The 13,868-nt window shown below is 47.1% G+C and overlaps 7 protein-coding genes across 7 annotated transcripts; 4 read left to right on the forward strand and 3 right to left on the reverse strand.

The window, feature by feature from the left end:
• Positions 1 to 138: 138 nt before the first annotated feature.
• On the forward strand, positions 139 to 2,806 carry LOC108046220 (probable nucleoporin Nup54). Its single transcript, XM_017125806.2, has 5 exons — positions 139 to 334; positions 752 to 1,306; positions 1,368 to 1,734; positions 1,791 to 2,352; positions 2,414 to 2,806. Exons 1-5 carry the CDS (start codon positions 280 to 282, stop codon positions 2,753 to 2,755), a joined length of 1,881 nt encoding a protein of 626 aa, XP_016981295.1. The 5' UTR covers positions 139 to 279; the 3' UTR covers positions 2,756 to 2,806.
• Positions 145 to 649, reverse strand: LOC108046225. Its single transcript, XM_017125810.1, has 2 exons — positions 524 to 649; positions 145 to 465 (listed from the first exon to the last, which is right to left on the reverse strand). The coding sequence occupies exons 1-2, from the start codon at positions 598 to 600 to the stop codon at positions 357 to 359; spliced, it is 186 nt and encodes a 61-aa protein (XP_016981299.1). The 5' UTR covers positions 601 to 649; the 3' UTR covers positions 145 to 356.
• Positions 2,807 to 2,821: 15 nt separating the features above from the next.
• On the forward strand, positions 2,822 to 4,262 carry LOC108046223. Its single transcript, XM_017125809.2, has 2 exons — positions 2,822 to 3,497; positions 3,558 to 4,262. Exons 1-2 carry the CDS (start codon positions 3,474 to 3,476, stop codon positions 4,260 to 4,262), a joined length of 729 nt encoding a protein of 242 aa, XP_016981298.1. The 5' UTR covers positions 2,822 to 3,473.
• On the reverse strand, positions 4,260 to 5,726 carry LOC108046222 (deoxyribose-phosphate aldolase). The gene is made up of 3 exons (XM_017125808.2): positions 5,479 to 5,726; positions 4,842 to 5,425; positions 4,260 to 4,774 (listed from the first exon to the last, which is right to left on the reverse strand). The coding sequence occupies exons 1-3, from the start codon at positions 5,519 to 5,521 to the stop codon at positions 4,355 to 4,357; spliced, it is 1,047 nt and encodes a 348-aa protein (XP_016981297.1). The 5' UTR covers positions 5,522 to 5,726; the 3' UTR covers positions 4,260 to 4,354.
• A 61-nt stretch (positions 5,727 to 5,787) lies between these two features.
• On the reverse strand, positions 5,788 to 7,666 carry LOC108046221 (putative ATPase N2B). The gene is made up of 4 exons (XM_017125807.2): positions 7,121 to 7,666; positions 6,464 to 7,066; positions 6,155 to 6,406; positions 5,788 to 6,096 (listed from the first exon to the last, which is right to left on the reverse strand). The coding sequence occupies exons 1-4, from the start codon at positions 7,514 to 7,516 to the stop codon at positions 5,974 to 5,976; spliced, it is 1,374 nt and encodes a 457-aa protein (XP_016981296.1). The 5' UTR covers positions 7,517 to 7,666; the 3' UTR covers positions 5,788 to 5,973.
• Positions 7,667 to 8,862: 1,196 nt separating this feature from the next.
• Positions 8,863 to 10,887, forward strand: LOC108046190 (luciferin 4-monooxygenase-like). The gene is made up of 5 exons (XM_017125769.1): positions 8,863 to 9,037; positions 9,093 to 9,300; positions 9,363 to 9,549; positions 9,603 to 9,719; positions 9,781 to 10,887. Exons 1-5 carry the CDS (start codon positions 8,897 to 8,899, stop codon positions 10,733 to 10,735), a joined length of 1,608 nt encoding a protein of 535 aa, XP_016981258.1. The 5' UTR covers positions 8,863 to 8,896; the 3' UTR covers positions 10,736 to 10,887.
• A 694-nt stretch (positions 10,888 to 11,581) lies between these two features.
• On the forward strand, positions 11,582 to 13,417 carry LOC108046185 (4-coumarate--CoA ligase 1-like). Its single transcript, XM_017125761.1, has 5 exons — positions 11,582 to 11,719; positions 11,777 to 11,984; positions 12,043 to 12,229; positions 12,288 to 12,404; positions 12,463 to 13,417. Exons 1-5 carry the CDS (start codon positions 11,582 to 11,584, stop codon positions 13,415 to 13,417), a joined length of 1,605 nt encoding a protein of 534 aa, XP_016981250.1.
• Positions 13,418 to 13,868: the final 451 nt, after the last annotated feature.

Below are 13,868 nucleotides of genomic sequence, written 5' to 3' on the forward strand. Positions count from 1 at the left end.
AACATAATGTGAATTAGAGTGACCACAGGAAAAAAGGACAAAAAGCAGAGGTCGCAAATATCGAAGACTTAAGCCATTTGCCTAAAATCATTTTTTTGGTATATTTAAGCGGTTGAGCTACGGGCACACTAAAACACTTTCCTCAAAAAGCGCCAAAATTTTACGTTTATTAGAATTAAGACCTATTTTTATTAATTTAAACCGAGATTTATTAACAAGGCCTCTAGGGAAGGCAACCCCACTGCATCGGCAACTCATCGTCCTTGAGAATTCCGCATCATGTCCTTCTTCGGAGCCAACACATCGCTGGGAGCAACAAGCACGCCGACCAAAAGTGAGTTTCCGTAAACAAGACCTCATGCCCTCTTCTCCAGGTATTTGTGAGGTCCATTCCCGCTTGGTGGTGGCTGCAGCAGCTTCTTTGCGTCCTGCAGGCTTTGTATGCGGATGTCCTTCGGGTCGATGCTGGAGACGGGAAATTTAAGTTTTACAAAATCATAAGCCAATGGACAAAGGCCCTTACCCCTTTTTGTGAACCACATAAGCCACATATCCCACGAAACTCAGCACGAGGATCAGTAAAATAATGACCACAGCCATTTCTCACGACCAGTAGGCGTTCAGTTCTCGAGTCAAACTAAAACTAGCTTAGAGTTTCCGAACCCAAAATTATAGCAGATAAGATTTCAAGTCGGAAGCCTAGTTTCCCAATCGCTGACCCATTTTTCCGTCTTCTTATCTCCCCGCTCAGCAACTGGTGGCCTCTTCGGATCACCGTTTGGAGCACCAGCAACCAGTCAGCCGGCACCCGCATTCGGAACTCAGGCCTCAGCGACGACGGCCTTTGGTTCCCAACCGGCTACCTCTGCCTTTGGAGCTGGTTCCGCCTTTGGAGCGCCAGCTGCTGCTCCGGCCTTTGGTGCCCAAGCTGCTGCCCCGGCTTTTGGCGCCCAGGCCGGTGCTCCGGCTTTTGGAGCCGCCACATCAACAGCTGGCTTTGGTGGCTCCGCCTTTGGAAGTGCCCCGGCGTTTGGTGCAGCAACGACAACAGCGGGCACCGGACTTGGTGGAGGCGGTTTCACCGGATTTGGGGCAGCTCCAGCAACAAGTCAGGCGAGTTTGTTCGGTGCTCCAGCGACCAGTGCAGCGCCGCCGGCTTTTAGTGGATTCGGCCAGCCGGCAGCGGCGAATACAGCGCCAGCAAGTGGATTTGCAGGCTTTGGGACAACAACCACATCGGCACCTGCTTTCGGCGGCTTCGGAACCAGCCAGTCCACTGGCTTTGGAGGCGGAGCCTTTGGATCCAGTGAGTTTCAGTTTGCCCAATTAGCTCTTGTTTGGTATTCCTAACCTGGTTCATGTTTCAGCCTTTGGAAAGCCTGCGAATTCAACAGTAACGCCGGGATTTGGTGGTTTCGGTGGCACCAACTTCATGCTTGGACAGCCGCAACAGCAACCGGCGGCCATTTCGGCTGATGAGGCCTTTGCCCAGTCCATTCTAAATGTGTCCATTTTCGGCGATGACCGGGATAAGATAGTGGCGAAATGGAACTACTTGCAGGCCACTTGGGGCACGGGAAAGATGTTTTACTCGCAGAGTGCGGCGCCGGTGGACATTACGCCGGAAAACCTAATGTGCCGCTTTAAGGCCATTGGCTATAGTCGCATGCCGGGCAAGGATAACAAACTGGGGCTGGTGGCCTTAAACTTCTGCAGAGAACTCTCTGCCGTTAAGTAAGTAATCTCAATCTAGCTTTCCACAACATATAACTTATACCCCTTAAATTTAGGCCACACCAGCAGCAAGTGGTGCAAACTCTGCATAGCCTATTCGGCAGCAAACCAAACATGTTGGTTCACATTGATTCCATTAAGGAGCTGGAGAACAAGAAGTGCCAGATGGTTATCTACGTGGAGGAGAAGCTGCAGCATGCACCCAACGAAAGCAAGCGTGTATTGGCCACCGAACTATCGAATTACCTGAATCAGGCATCGCTGAAACCCCAACTGAGCAATCTTGGCATTGTGGAGGCCTTGGCTCATGTATTGCCCGACGAGGATCAGTTGAAGGAGTACCTCGAAAATCCCCCCAGAGGCGTAGATCCGCGCATGTGGCGCCAAGCGAATTCGGACAATCCGGATGCCAGCAAATTAATACCAGTGCCCATGGTCGGATTCAACGACCTGAAGTGGCGCGTCAAGTGCCAGGAACAGGAAACGGACACTCATGCGTTGTACATGAAGAAAGTGGAGGGCGAACTAACGGAACTAAGACAGCGGCACGCAACGGCCACAGCCAAGATTATAGAACATAAACGGAAATTAGCCGAGCTAGGACATCGCATACTCAGGGTAGGATAAAGATATCTGCATAGTTCATCCTTTTGTTAACCATCAATTATGTCATCTACAGATAATTGTGAAGCAAGAGTGTACTCGCAAGGTGGGCACCTCCCTGACGCCCGAGGAAGAGGCAATGCGCACCAAGCTCCAGAACATGCAGGCAGTCGTGTCCGCTCCCACCCAATTTAAGGGCCGTCTCAGCGAGCTGCTCTCTCAGATGCGCATGCAGCGCAATCAGTTTGCCGGAAACGGAGGAGCCGAGTATTCCATCGACAAGGAGGCCGAGGACGAGATGAAGACCTTCCTGACCATGCAGCAGCGCGCCATGGAAGTACTCAGTGAAACCGTCAACAAGGACATGAAGGCACTGGACGTTATCCTTAAGGGACTGCCCGAGCTGCGGCAATCGTGATAGTAGGAGGGTGGCTGATATGTTTAATAAATCCCACACATGTTGAATACACCCTGAAGATTTTCCATGATCGATTTTCGAGTCAACGAACAAGTTATGGCCGTTACACTTTTGCCATTATGTCGTCGTTTATTGTTTCCTGCAGCTTTGAACTTGCACTTTTACGGCAATGAGAGTCGAAACAATCGAAACGGGTTCACACATTCGTCCCCATTGCTGCGGAAATAATTGTGTGGGTCATTGCACTTGCACTCCACAGCTCACGAAGCGCCCGACTTTTCCCTGGCCACTGCCTGAAATTGGACAATTTCGATAGCGAGGCTCGGACTCATTATGAGTGACAAACGGTTCGTCTCTGGCGGTTCCAGTTTGTTCAACTCCAGCATTGGCATCGGCATCGCTGTTACATTAACATTATTATGCGCTCTGGCGTGCAGGCATACATGTGCAGATCTAGTTTGTCTCGTTACATATTTATTTCTCGTGTGGGAAACTAGTTTTCTCCCAGCCAACCAGGCTCCCGGGGCTGGTTTGTTGTTGGCCATTTATGGCGGAGACTTCCGAGCTTCCGTTTGGAGCACGGAGCGCCAGTATAAATGAATTGGCCAGCTCCAAGGAGGCCTCACTTCGTGTGATATCTTTGAAAGTGAAGGTGGTTAAACTGGAGCACTGCCTATGAGTAGACGAAAGTGACTCGATCAGAGCTATTGGAATTTAAATGGAAATGAATGGTTTTCTAGTTGTGAGTCTAGGGGATCACGGATCATGATAAAAATCGGACTAAGTTCCCCCCTTCTTGCAGCTCCTGTTGTGCGCCTTTTGCTGCAGTGTGGCCGCCAAGCCTCCGGCGGCTCGGCGAGCACAGCTGCATGACGATGTTCAGCTCATCCATCCACACATCATCACGATAGAGCGTTTGGAGAACCTGCTCCGGCGTGCTGGCGAAATCTTCGGACCCGCCCTAGAGGAAGATTCCATGGCGGAGGCCAGTAGCCAGGTGCAGGAGCAGGTGCAGCCACAGCAGCGCTTGCTGCCGCCCACGGAGCAGCCCTATAACTTCTATCTGCCACTCTTCGACTACGTGGAACCCAAGCTGGACGCCAAGAGCCGGATGATGGAGAAGATCGCTCCACCGCCTCAGAAGTCCGAGCATAACTACTATGCGGACAAGCCAAAGAAGAAGCCAAAGAAGTTCAACGCGGCCAACAAGCACATCAACCTCAACCTCAAGTGGCTAAACACCTACGAGAAGGCCATGGGCGGAGCAACTGCCCCCAAAGCCATGTATCTGGAGCAGGACGAGCGCAATCGGATCAACTTCGATGATTCCTTCTTTGCGGTGGACATGCAGGTGAAGATGCCGGACAACCAGCCGCACAAAGAGTTGGTCTCACCTACAAAGCTCCTGCAGCACGGCGAGGAGCAGGCTGAGGAGGATCTAATGGCAGCTCCTGCGCAGTTAGACTTCGACTTCAAATCGCCCGTCCAGGTAAAGCATCGCACATAGATGGGATTTTTTGTTTATAGGTTTTAGTCAGTTGTATAAAAATGCTACAATAAATGCACTCCCTGCGATTAAAGGCTAGGATGAAGCGCCGTCTACTGGGTCTCTTTCTTCTTGCGCAGCTCCTTGCAGAAGGTCTCGGCGGCAGCTGCCTCCCGAGACACGGGAAGGTTCTTTAGGGCCTCCTCCTCCTCTAGTTTTTTAACGCCTTCGCGCACCACGCGCTCAATATCGTCTAGCAGTCCGGAGGCACCGAAACGGAACCTCTCGGGACGGAGCCAGCGAATACCGAGGGTCTCGTTGACCATCGTCATCCATGCGATGGCATCCCGCACTGTCTTCACTCCGCCGGCTGGCTTTAAACCAACAATCTGGCAGGTGCGCCGCTTGAACTCCTGGATGGCGAATATCATGACTAGGCCCACGGGCAGGGTGGCATTCACGGTCTCCTTTCCCGTGGAGGTCTTAATGAAGTCGGCTCCGGCCAGCATGCAAACCATCGCTGCTTTGTAGACCTAATGGTGGGTGTCATAATATATTACTTGGTGTAGTTAAGAGAATATTAAGAGAATTGCTTCATACATTCTCCATGGTGCCAAGCTCCCCGATGGCCAGGATAGTCTTCAAATGAGCTCTCTGTCCGCAGGCACTGCGCATAAGGACCACCTCGTTGTACAGGGCCTCCCAATCGCCCACCAGGGCCAACTGTCGGTTGATCACAATGTCGATCTCTGTGGCGCCGGCCAGAATGGCATGGCTTATCTCCTGCAGGCGAGTCTGTAGACCGTACTGGCCTGTGGGAAAGCCGGTAGCCACCGCGGCAATGGCCACCTTGTCGAGTTTGTCGTATTGCTGGAGCGTATGGTAGGCATCCTTTACCCTGGCAGGATAAACACAAACTGCGGCCGTGTGCATCTCCGGGATGAGGGCACGATCGAAGAACTTGTCGAAGAACTGCGGCTCGAAGGGATAGCAGGCGCGGAGGCACAGCCTCCGGACATTGGCCGCCGTATCATCACCTGCTAGGGTGGTCAGATCCGTGAGCATCAAAGCTCGCAGTGCCCAGGCGATCTCGTTGGCCCCGGTAACATGGCAGCGCTGGGACACCGTCATGGCGATCTCCTCAATCTGGCGCAGCGAGATGTTGACCGACAGCAGCGAGGGATCTTTAAATTTACATATATTACATTTATGAACTTTGGAATTCTCAATATCTCACCAAAGGGCAGGGTTTTGTTTACTTCCAGTTCCTTGACATCCATTGCTGATTACTATTAAGCCTGTAAATTTGGTTGATTACTGCCCACTTGCAGATAAAATCGATCACTCGTTCTTGACCCCTAATCTTCTCCCAAACCTCAACCGAGAAACATGAGAAAAATCTTATCAATTTGTTTGCTGAACAGCTGATTGCAGCGTTGCCAGACCGCGTGGATTAACTGATAATTTTACAGCTCGAGACCGTTACAAGATCACCGATCACAAATAAATGATGTTGAAATACAAACGAAGAGTTAAAAAATACAAATAACACTTGGGTAACTTTGTTTATTGCTTTTTAATACTTGCGAAAGGCACCTATTGTAAATATTGCATTTTTGATGGGGATTTAGTAAGTACAAGAATTTGTTGTTTTTAAAAATTTCACGACACCGAGGTAGAAAACAAATAATTTAATTGCGCTAATTGAACTACTGCTTTGTGATATGGAGTTTTAGCGATGCTTGGCCCACTGCTCCCAGTACTCCCGCTTTTGCATTTCGTAGAGCCGTGAAATCGTGCGATCGAAAGCGAACAGTTCCTCTTCACCGGTGAAAAAACTGGATTTCGATTCGTTCTGCAATGTATAATAGGTTATTATAAGATAATAAATCGAATCAATTTGTGGTGCTCACCATTTTTAAGTCATCCATTAAAGTCCGTTCGGAATCGGAAAGACTTTTAGAACCTCCTGTAAAACTAAACAGATTTTCAAGCGGGACATCGGCCGATATAACCACGCGCACTCGATTATTGTACAGGGTATCTATTAGCGTTATAAAGCGTCGCATTTGCGCCTTGACATCCAGGGTCAGTTGGGGCACATCTCGTATGAGGACGGTATGAAAGAACTGGGATACCTGCAGGAAATCGCTGCCAGCTAGAGGCTAATGGTTGGGTGTGTCATTAGTTTTCGTCAAATATCACATTTCTTATTTGCTTACTCGATCACAGAGTTCTCCAAAGGTGCTGTCCAGCACCTGACCACAGGTGCGATTGAAAGTTAGATCCCTTCCGAAGTGAGTCAAGGTCCGCGGTCGGATAATATCGTTCTCCTCGGCGCACAGGATCTTGAACATGCGATTCATGCTACCGTCTGCATCCGCTTGGCCTTTGACGAAGTAGTTGGTGTCCCCGGACTGGGCTATCCGCCGGTAGTCAATTGAATCCAGTTGGGACACTTTGCAGCGCCGCTGGAGCAGCCCGATGAAGGGCAGGAAGTTCGTGCGCTGCAGACCGTTCTTGTACAGATCCTCGGGATGACGATTGCTGGTGGCCACAACCACAATTCCGTGTCGAAAGAGGTGGGTAAACAGGCGCTTCAGCACCATGGCGTCGGCAATGTCCGTCACCTGAAACTCGTCGAAGCAAATCAGCCAAGATTCGCGGGCAATCAGGTCAGCCACCGGTTTTGTCGGATCAAAGGGCGCGGGCTTCTCCGAGTTGAAAGCCCGGTCCACTGGTCCCTGTTCCTGCTTGGCCTCGTGGATGCGTGTGTGCACCGTGTTCATGAAGGAGGTGAAGTGGACACGCTGCTTCCTATCGATCTGAAAGCGAAACAGTTGGTATTCTGCTCTTGAGGACCTAGTTCAGGTTATCACCTTAGTGCAGCAGTCGAAGAAGAGGTCCATCAGCGTGGTCTTGCCAACGCCCACGCTGCCGTAGAGGTATAGTCCCTGGGGTGCGTGGCTACCAGCGTTGGGGTCATCCTGATCATCCTCGGACGAGGATTTCCGTCCGAAAAGGGAACTGAAGAAGCCACCGCCACCGCCGCTCGTTTTGTAGCTTGGTCTATAGCCCTGAATCTTGTGGTACAGTGCGTCCAGCTCCTTCATCGTCTGGAACTGCCTGTCATCGGTCTTCAGTTGGCCGGCTTTCACCCGCTCCTCATATTCCTTCAGCGGACTGAGGGAACTCTTGTGGCAGACGGGCGCCCACAATAACAGCGGCTTATGGCGCGCGAAGCGGACCACGACCCCGAGGTGGTAGTTAAGCATTGCGGAGCAGGTCAATTAGCGCACAGATCGGAAATTTCTCCTCGTCAACTAAACATTACATAAAACTAGAGACTTCCGCGTTTCTGACCGCGAATTTTGGCTGTTGGCCGTGAAATTTTTAGAACCAGGGCTGCCCGCATTATCAGCTGAGCTGACAGCTGTACGCCGAGCTGCCGGACCGTTCGGAGTGCTGCCAGATCATTTCAATGTAACCGCTGCTTAAAATTCAAATAACAATGTGCAACGCCAAAAATGTACACTTTTAAATTAAACTTTTATAATCTATTTCGTTGTCCAAAATCCGAATGTGACCGTAAAAATGTTTCTGTACTCACCGTTTTTAGAAAATTAAACTCAAAAATATAAAAATTACATGTTGAAATAAATAATTTTAACGTTTTTTAAAAAATCAACACTTAAAAACATTTTATTAAAAGAGGCATAAGAAAGTTTTTTTAAAACATTGGCGGTCCTAGAGAATTGACAATAATGCGACTAAAAGGTTAAGTATTTAACAAGGGACCTGACATTTTGGTTAATACAAAGACATATAAAATATATAGACATTAAAGATGTTTGTGGTTATTAAGTAAAGACCGCTAGGTGACAATAACAAGACTTAATCTAAGTAAACCTCGACAAGGAATGCGAGGTAGCGAAAGGATTAATAAGCCCATAAAACTTGTTATGACAGCGTTCAAATCTCATGATTAATAAAAATGGGTAATGATCGCATTACTGTGTCACTTCCTGAACAATAGTGCAATTTGCGTGATTTGAATCAGAGATAGTCAGGTGTTTTACTTGATCAGGTTTTTCCTATTTATAACGGTACTTAGGGTATGTTTGTCTGGGATTTTCTTTTGCTTCGATTTAGCATTGAATGAGAAAGATTAGATACAGATAACAACCTTTCTGAAAACCACTTAAATATGAACTCTACTATTAAGTATACATAAATTCCCTGCAAATGTAATTGAGTGGACTTAGTTTGTGGTATTAGCAAGATTTACAGCAAAAAGGTGGAGTATTAGCGAGAATTTTTGTTCAAGAAGTAGTATTAACTCACTGTATTTTTTCGTAGACGTTTAAAACAACGTAACGGATTAACGTACCTAGATTAAAGACTCAAGTCTTGAGACTTTGGAGCAGGGTATTAAATAGTCATGGCCCAGGTCGAAATCTATTGCTGCACTATCTTCTGCAGGCATAGATAAGATGGTACAGGTGTTAGCCACTTGCAGTGGATCCACTCAAGGTGTCTATCGGGACTGGATTTCCAGAGCTCTGGATCCCTTATAAATGGAGCTGCATTCACCCGCGTTCACCATAGTCCACTAATTTTTGGACGGCGAGCAAGTTCTTCGAGGAAACCACAATATGGCTATGATACCTACCACCTACAGTGAAAAGGATAATGTCTGGAGCGGAGCCAAGCGCAACTCCATGTACAACTATGATTCCTCCGTGGGCAAAATCATTTTCAACAACATGAGGAACTGGCCCAAAAACGTTTGTCAGGTGAGTAGGACTCTCCACAGAAATCCGATATCTCAAGCTAAACAATCCTCTTTAGATTTGTGATATTGATGGAGTAACAGTCACCTTCGAGCAGGGATTAACGTGGGCTATTCGGATTGCCCAGTACCTTAAAAAGAGAGGTCTTAACCACAAGGATGTTATTGGCATTGCGGCCAAGAACTCAACATATGTAATGCCCCTTGGAGTGGCCTGCCTGATGAACGCCACTCCTTTCCACTCGGTTAATCCTATGCTAGATGATGGTTGGTATATAGTCTTGGGAAAATCTAAGCATTTATAAACATATCTCTCTCATTTCAATCAGGATCTTTAACCCATGTCTTCTCGATCACCAAGCCAACTCTGGTTTTCGTCGATGGACACGAATACGATAAGATTCATAAGGCAACTATTGGATGGCATCCGGAAATCTTTACCCTATCCGATCATGTTGAAGGAGTCCAGAGCATTGAGACCCTGCTGGATCCAACAACCACTGAAAGGATGTACCAGTAAGTAAGACTTGTTAGTCCTAGATTTGTTTACTAACTATGGGTACTTTTAGACCAGAAGTTCTAAAGGAAGGTGGCGATCAAACCGTAGCCATCCTGTGCTCCTCTGGAACTACTGGACTGCCTAAGGCCGTCTGCATTTCCAACAGCATCCTGATACAGGACAGCATGTGAGTCTATTTTCTTTAACCCCGAGTGCAATCGTTAATATGTAATTAAATCCTATATCAGGCTAATCACGAGCCAATCCGTGGTTTATGTTGGAAGCTGCCTGGACTGGATCACCGGTTTGTGGGCCTTTGTCTTCAGCACTGTTTTTGGATGCACAAGGATCATTAGCAACAAAGCCTTTACCCCCGAGTATTTCGTAGGTCTGGTGAAGAAGTACAAGATCAACTATGCCGTGCTCCCACCTCGTCATCTATCCGCGCTAATCGCTTGCCCAGATGCCAAGCCGGAAGCCCTGGCATCAATTTCGAACCTTAACTACGGCGGTGGATCGCTTTCCCTAGCCACTCTGCAGCGATCGCAGGAAATCTGCAAGGCTGCCATGTTTAACTCGGGATACGGAATGACAGAGGTGGGCGCCATCACGATCAATATTGGAATCAGCAACGTCTCCTCGGCGGGCAGACCAGTGCCGGGACTAAAGATTCGGATCGTGGACGAGGATGGCAAGAACCTGGGATACAACGATGTGGGCGAGATCTATGTGCACACGGGTCAGGCCTGGAATGGGTACTACGGCAATCCCGTGGAGTCTCGGCGCATGCAGGACTTCGAAGGATGGTTTCACACCGGCGATCTAGGCTACTTCGATGAGCAGAACTTCCTCTACATAGTGGACCGCAAGAAGGAGATCCTCAAGTACCAGGGCCTCCACTACTGGCCCACCGAGATCGAGGGTGTCATCTCGGAGCTGCCCCAGGTGCAGGACGTCTGTGTTGTGGGCATCTACGACGAGCGGGAGGGCGATGCGGCCGGGGCTCTGGTGGTCAAGAGCAAGGGAGCCACCATTTCTGGCAAGGAGATAGCTGACCACGTGGCCAAGCGACTTCCCGCCTTGCAGAAGCAGCTGAGAGCCGGAGTCCAGTTCACCAACAAACTGCCCGCCAATGTCAATGGCAAGACGATGCGCAAGACGGCACGCGACGTATTCATCGCCCAGAGCGGAACGGGAAAGTGAGGTCTCAACGATCCACCCAATAGTGTATAGTTTTAATCACAAGTGCTGGGAGATACTTCAGAATTATGGCTGAAGTGCTCTGGTTGAAGGGGGCTTTCGACTGTGAGGTGACCTTTGGATCCCAATAAATTGAGTTGTACCTACAAAGACAACTAATCCCTTTTAATTTCTTTCTGGTTGGAATCCAAACAAAAAGGTTTAGACTTTGATCTGGTCTAGTCACGAGACTTGCAATAATAAAGTGTATTTTTTGCTTAAGGGCTTTATCAAAATGGTTAAAACGATTAGAAAAGATCAATCATATTACTGCTGGTTATGAATGAGTATCTTACCATGATGTCTCGCAAGATTCCTATATGGCAAATCTCTTAAAAAAATCTATATAATCTTAAATTTTGCGCGTTTGATAAACTATTAGTCATTACCCAGATGGTACAATTTCAAACTTTTTATGATTACGTTTAGTTTGTTTTAATGTTCTTTTAGCACGATTGATAAGATAAAAATAAGTGCTGCATAAGAATTATTTTGCTGATTGTTAATATCAACAAACCAGAACTTGAAATATTGAACTATTTAATTGGTGTTTTGATAATAATAAGGAAAGCAGAGATTTTTAATTTTGGCGTAAGCCCTTCTTATCACTATTCCTTAGTTTTCCGTATTGAATCCGTCTAGGGAGGCAGTCTACAATTTAATCAGATAAGATAAGACGCGTTGAGCAGTTGGTGCAGGTCATCTACTACTTGCAGTTTTTTAAAGCTTTGGCCCACTATAAATACAGTCTTAGCTGGACAAGAGCGTTAGTAGTACTTTTGATTTTGATTGCGAAGGACCATCTACAGAATGGAGTTACCAACAACTTACGACGCTAAGGTTCGGGTATGGAGTGGAGCCGAACGGATTCTCACATACACCGATGAGACGTCTCTTGGCAAGATAATTTGCAATGTCATGAGGACTTGGCCGAAGAACGTGTGCCAGGTAAGTGCAATCGCGTGATAATAATGAGTTATTCCCAAAGATGGCACTCTATATCAGATAGATGATTCGGACGGCACGGAAGTCACCTTTGAACAAGCCATATCCTGGGCCATTCGGATGGCCCAGATCTTTAAGAAAAACGGGCTGAGCCATTTGGACGTAATTGGCATTGCGGCCAGGAACTCCACATATGTGATGCCTGTGGGTGTGGCCTGCCTGCTGAATACAACCCCCTTTCACGCGGTGAATCCGGTGGCGGACGAAGGTAAGTCATTTAAAGTTTTCAACCGATATTAACTAATATTTTAAATAATATACTTCAGCTACCTTATCACACGTTTTCTCAATAACCAAACCTACTATAATTTTCTGCGATGGAAAGGAGTACGAAAAGGTCCGGGCCGCCACTAAAGAATGGCAGCCGGAGATCTTTACAGTAACCGATCCTGTTGAAGGAGTGCCCCATGTTGACACGCTTTTGCAACCCACCAAAACGGAAATGTTTTTCCAGTAAGTGCTTGAAATTAAAAGTTCCATAAACAGGGAAATCATAAAATTGTTATTTCAGACCAGAACCATTGAAGGAAGGAGGCGAACAGACTGCGGTCATTCTGTGCTCCTCGGGAACCACTGGCTTGCCTAAGGCTGTTTGCATTTCGAATCAGTCGCTTTTCCTCGATTTCTTGTGAGTCTTTGTGATACAGCTTCCTAAGAAAATAATCTATTATTTACTTTCCTGGCAGTATGATGAACAGCGAATTGGTCGTTTATTCAGCTAGTGGTATGGATTGGTATAGCGGTCTGTCTTCATTTCTTTTAAGCACTGTGGTCGGTTCCACCCGGATTATAACCAACAAACCCTTTGCTCCGGACTACTTTGTAAAGCTCGTTGAGAAGTACAAAATCAACTCTGTCATATTGCCTCCTCGCCATATGTCTGCCCTGATAAATTTCCCAGGAGCCACAAAGGAGGCCTTGACCTCCATTCGGATGGTTTCCTACGGAGGTGGATTCACGTCCATGACCACACTGAAGAAAATGCAGGAGCTGTGTCCGACTGCGATCCTAACCTCGGGTTATGGATTGACTGAGGTGGGTGCAGTGTCCATCAATATGGGACTTAGAAATGGCAACACTGCAGGCAAACCAATGACAGGAGTAAAAATACGCATCGTGGACGAGGAGGGCAACAACCAGGGTTACAACGAGGTGGGAGAGATCTATGTCCACACAGGTCTGCCCTGGAAGGGCTACTATGGAAATCCCGTGGAGTCACAACGCACGCGGGATCACGAAGGATGGGTTCACACCGGCGATCTGGGCTACTTTGATGAACAGAACTTGCTCTATGTGGTGGATCGCAAAAAGGAGATCCTCAAGTACCAGGGCAATCACTACTGGCCCTCTGAGATTGAAGGCGTTATCGCAGAGCTGTCACAGGTCGAGGAAGTGTGTGTCATAGGCATCTACGATGAGCAACAAGGAGATGCAGCTGGTGCACTTGTGGTCAAGAGTAAGGGATCCTCCATAACCGAAAAGGAAATTTCAGATCATGTGGCGAAGAGACTACCCTCGGTTCAAAAACAACTTCACGCGGGCGTGCAGTTTACGGACAAGCTGCCCACCAACCCAAATGGAAAGACGTTACGCCGTATCGCGCGAGTGGAATTCGTTGCTAAAAAAGAGGCTGGAAAATAAGATTTCATAAAAATTTTTATGTTACATTATTTTAAATTAAATCTATTGTCTCACTGTACAAAGAAAAAATTATTTTTAATATTAATGGCTAATCCCATTATATATTTTTGTTAGATATGCTGTAGAATATACTTGTTACTTTAAAATTGGTTTTGCAAATATTATTTATATTATAAGTTTACCAGGTTAGTTTAGCATCGAATTAGAAGCAAGAATGCGAAGCAAGGTTTAAATTACCTTCTGAATATCAGCACTGTATGTCAAGATAAAATTTCAGAAAGCATATTGTAAATAATCTTTGTACTGAAAACATACCTTGAATTTTGTTACAAATAAAGATAAGGATATCTGCTTAATTGTTTGCTTTGATTTGGTCTAGCGCTGGACTTGATAAAGTACAAAAAACTGCTGGGTTTCCTACGCAGCGCAAGTTTGTTTCAAAATGGTGCCA

Source organism: Drosophila rhopaloa, unplaced genomic scaffold, assembly GCF_018152115.1.
Source record: "Drosophila rhopaloa isolate 14029-0021.01 unplaced genomic scaffold, ASM1815211v1 contig_115, whole genome shotgun sequence".
In the NCBI taxonomy this organism is placed as follows: Eukaryota; Metazoa; Arthropoda; class Insecta; order Diptera; family Drosophilidae; genus Drosophila; species Drosophila rhopaloa.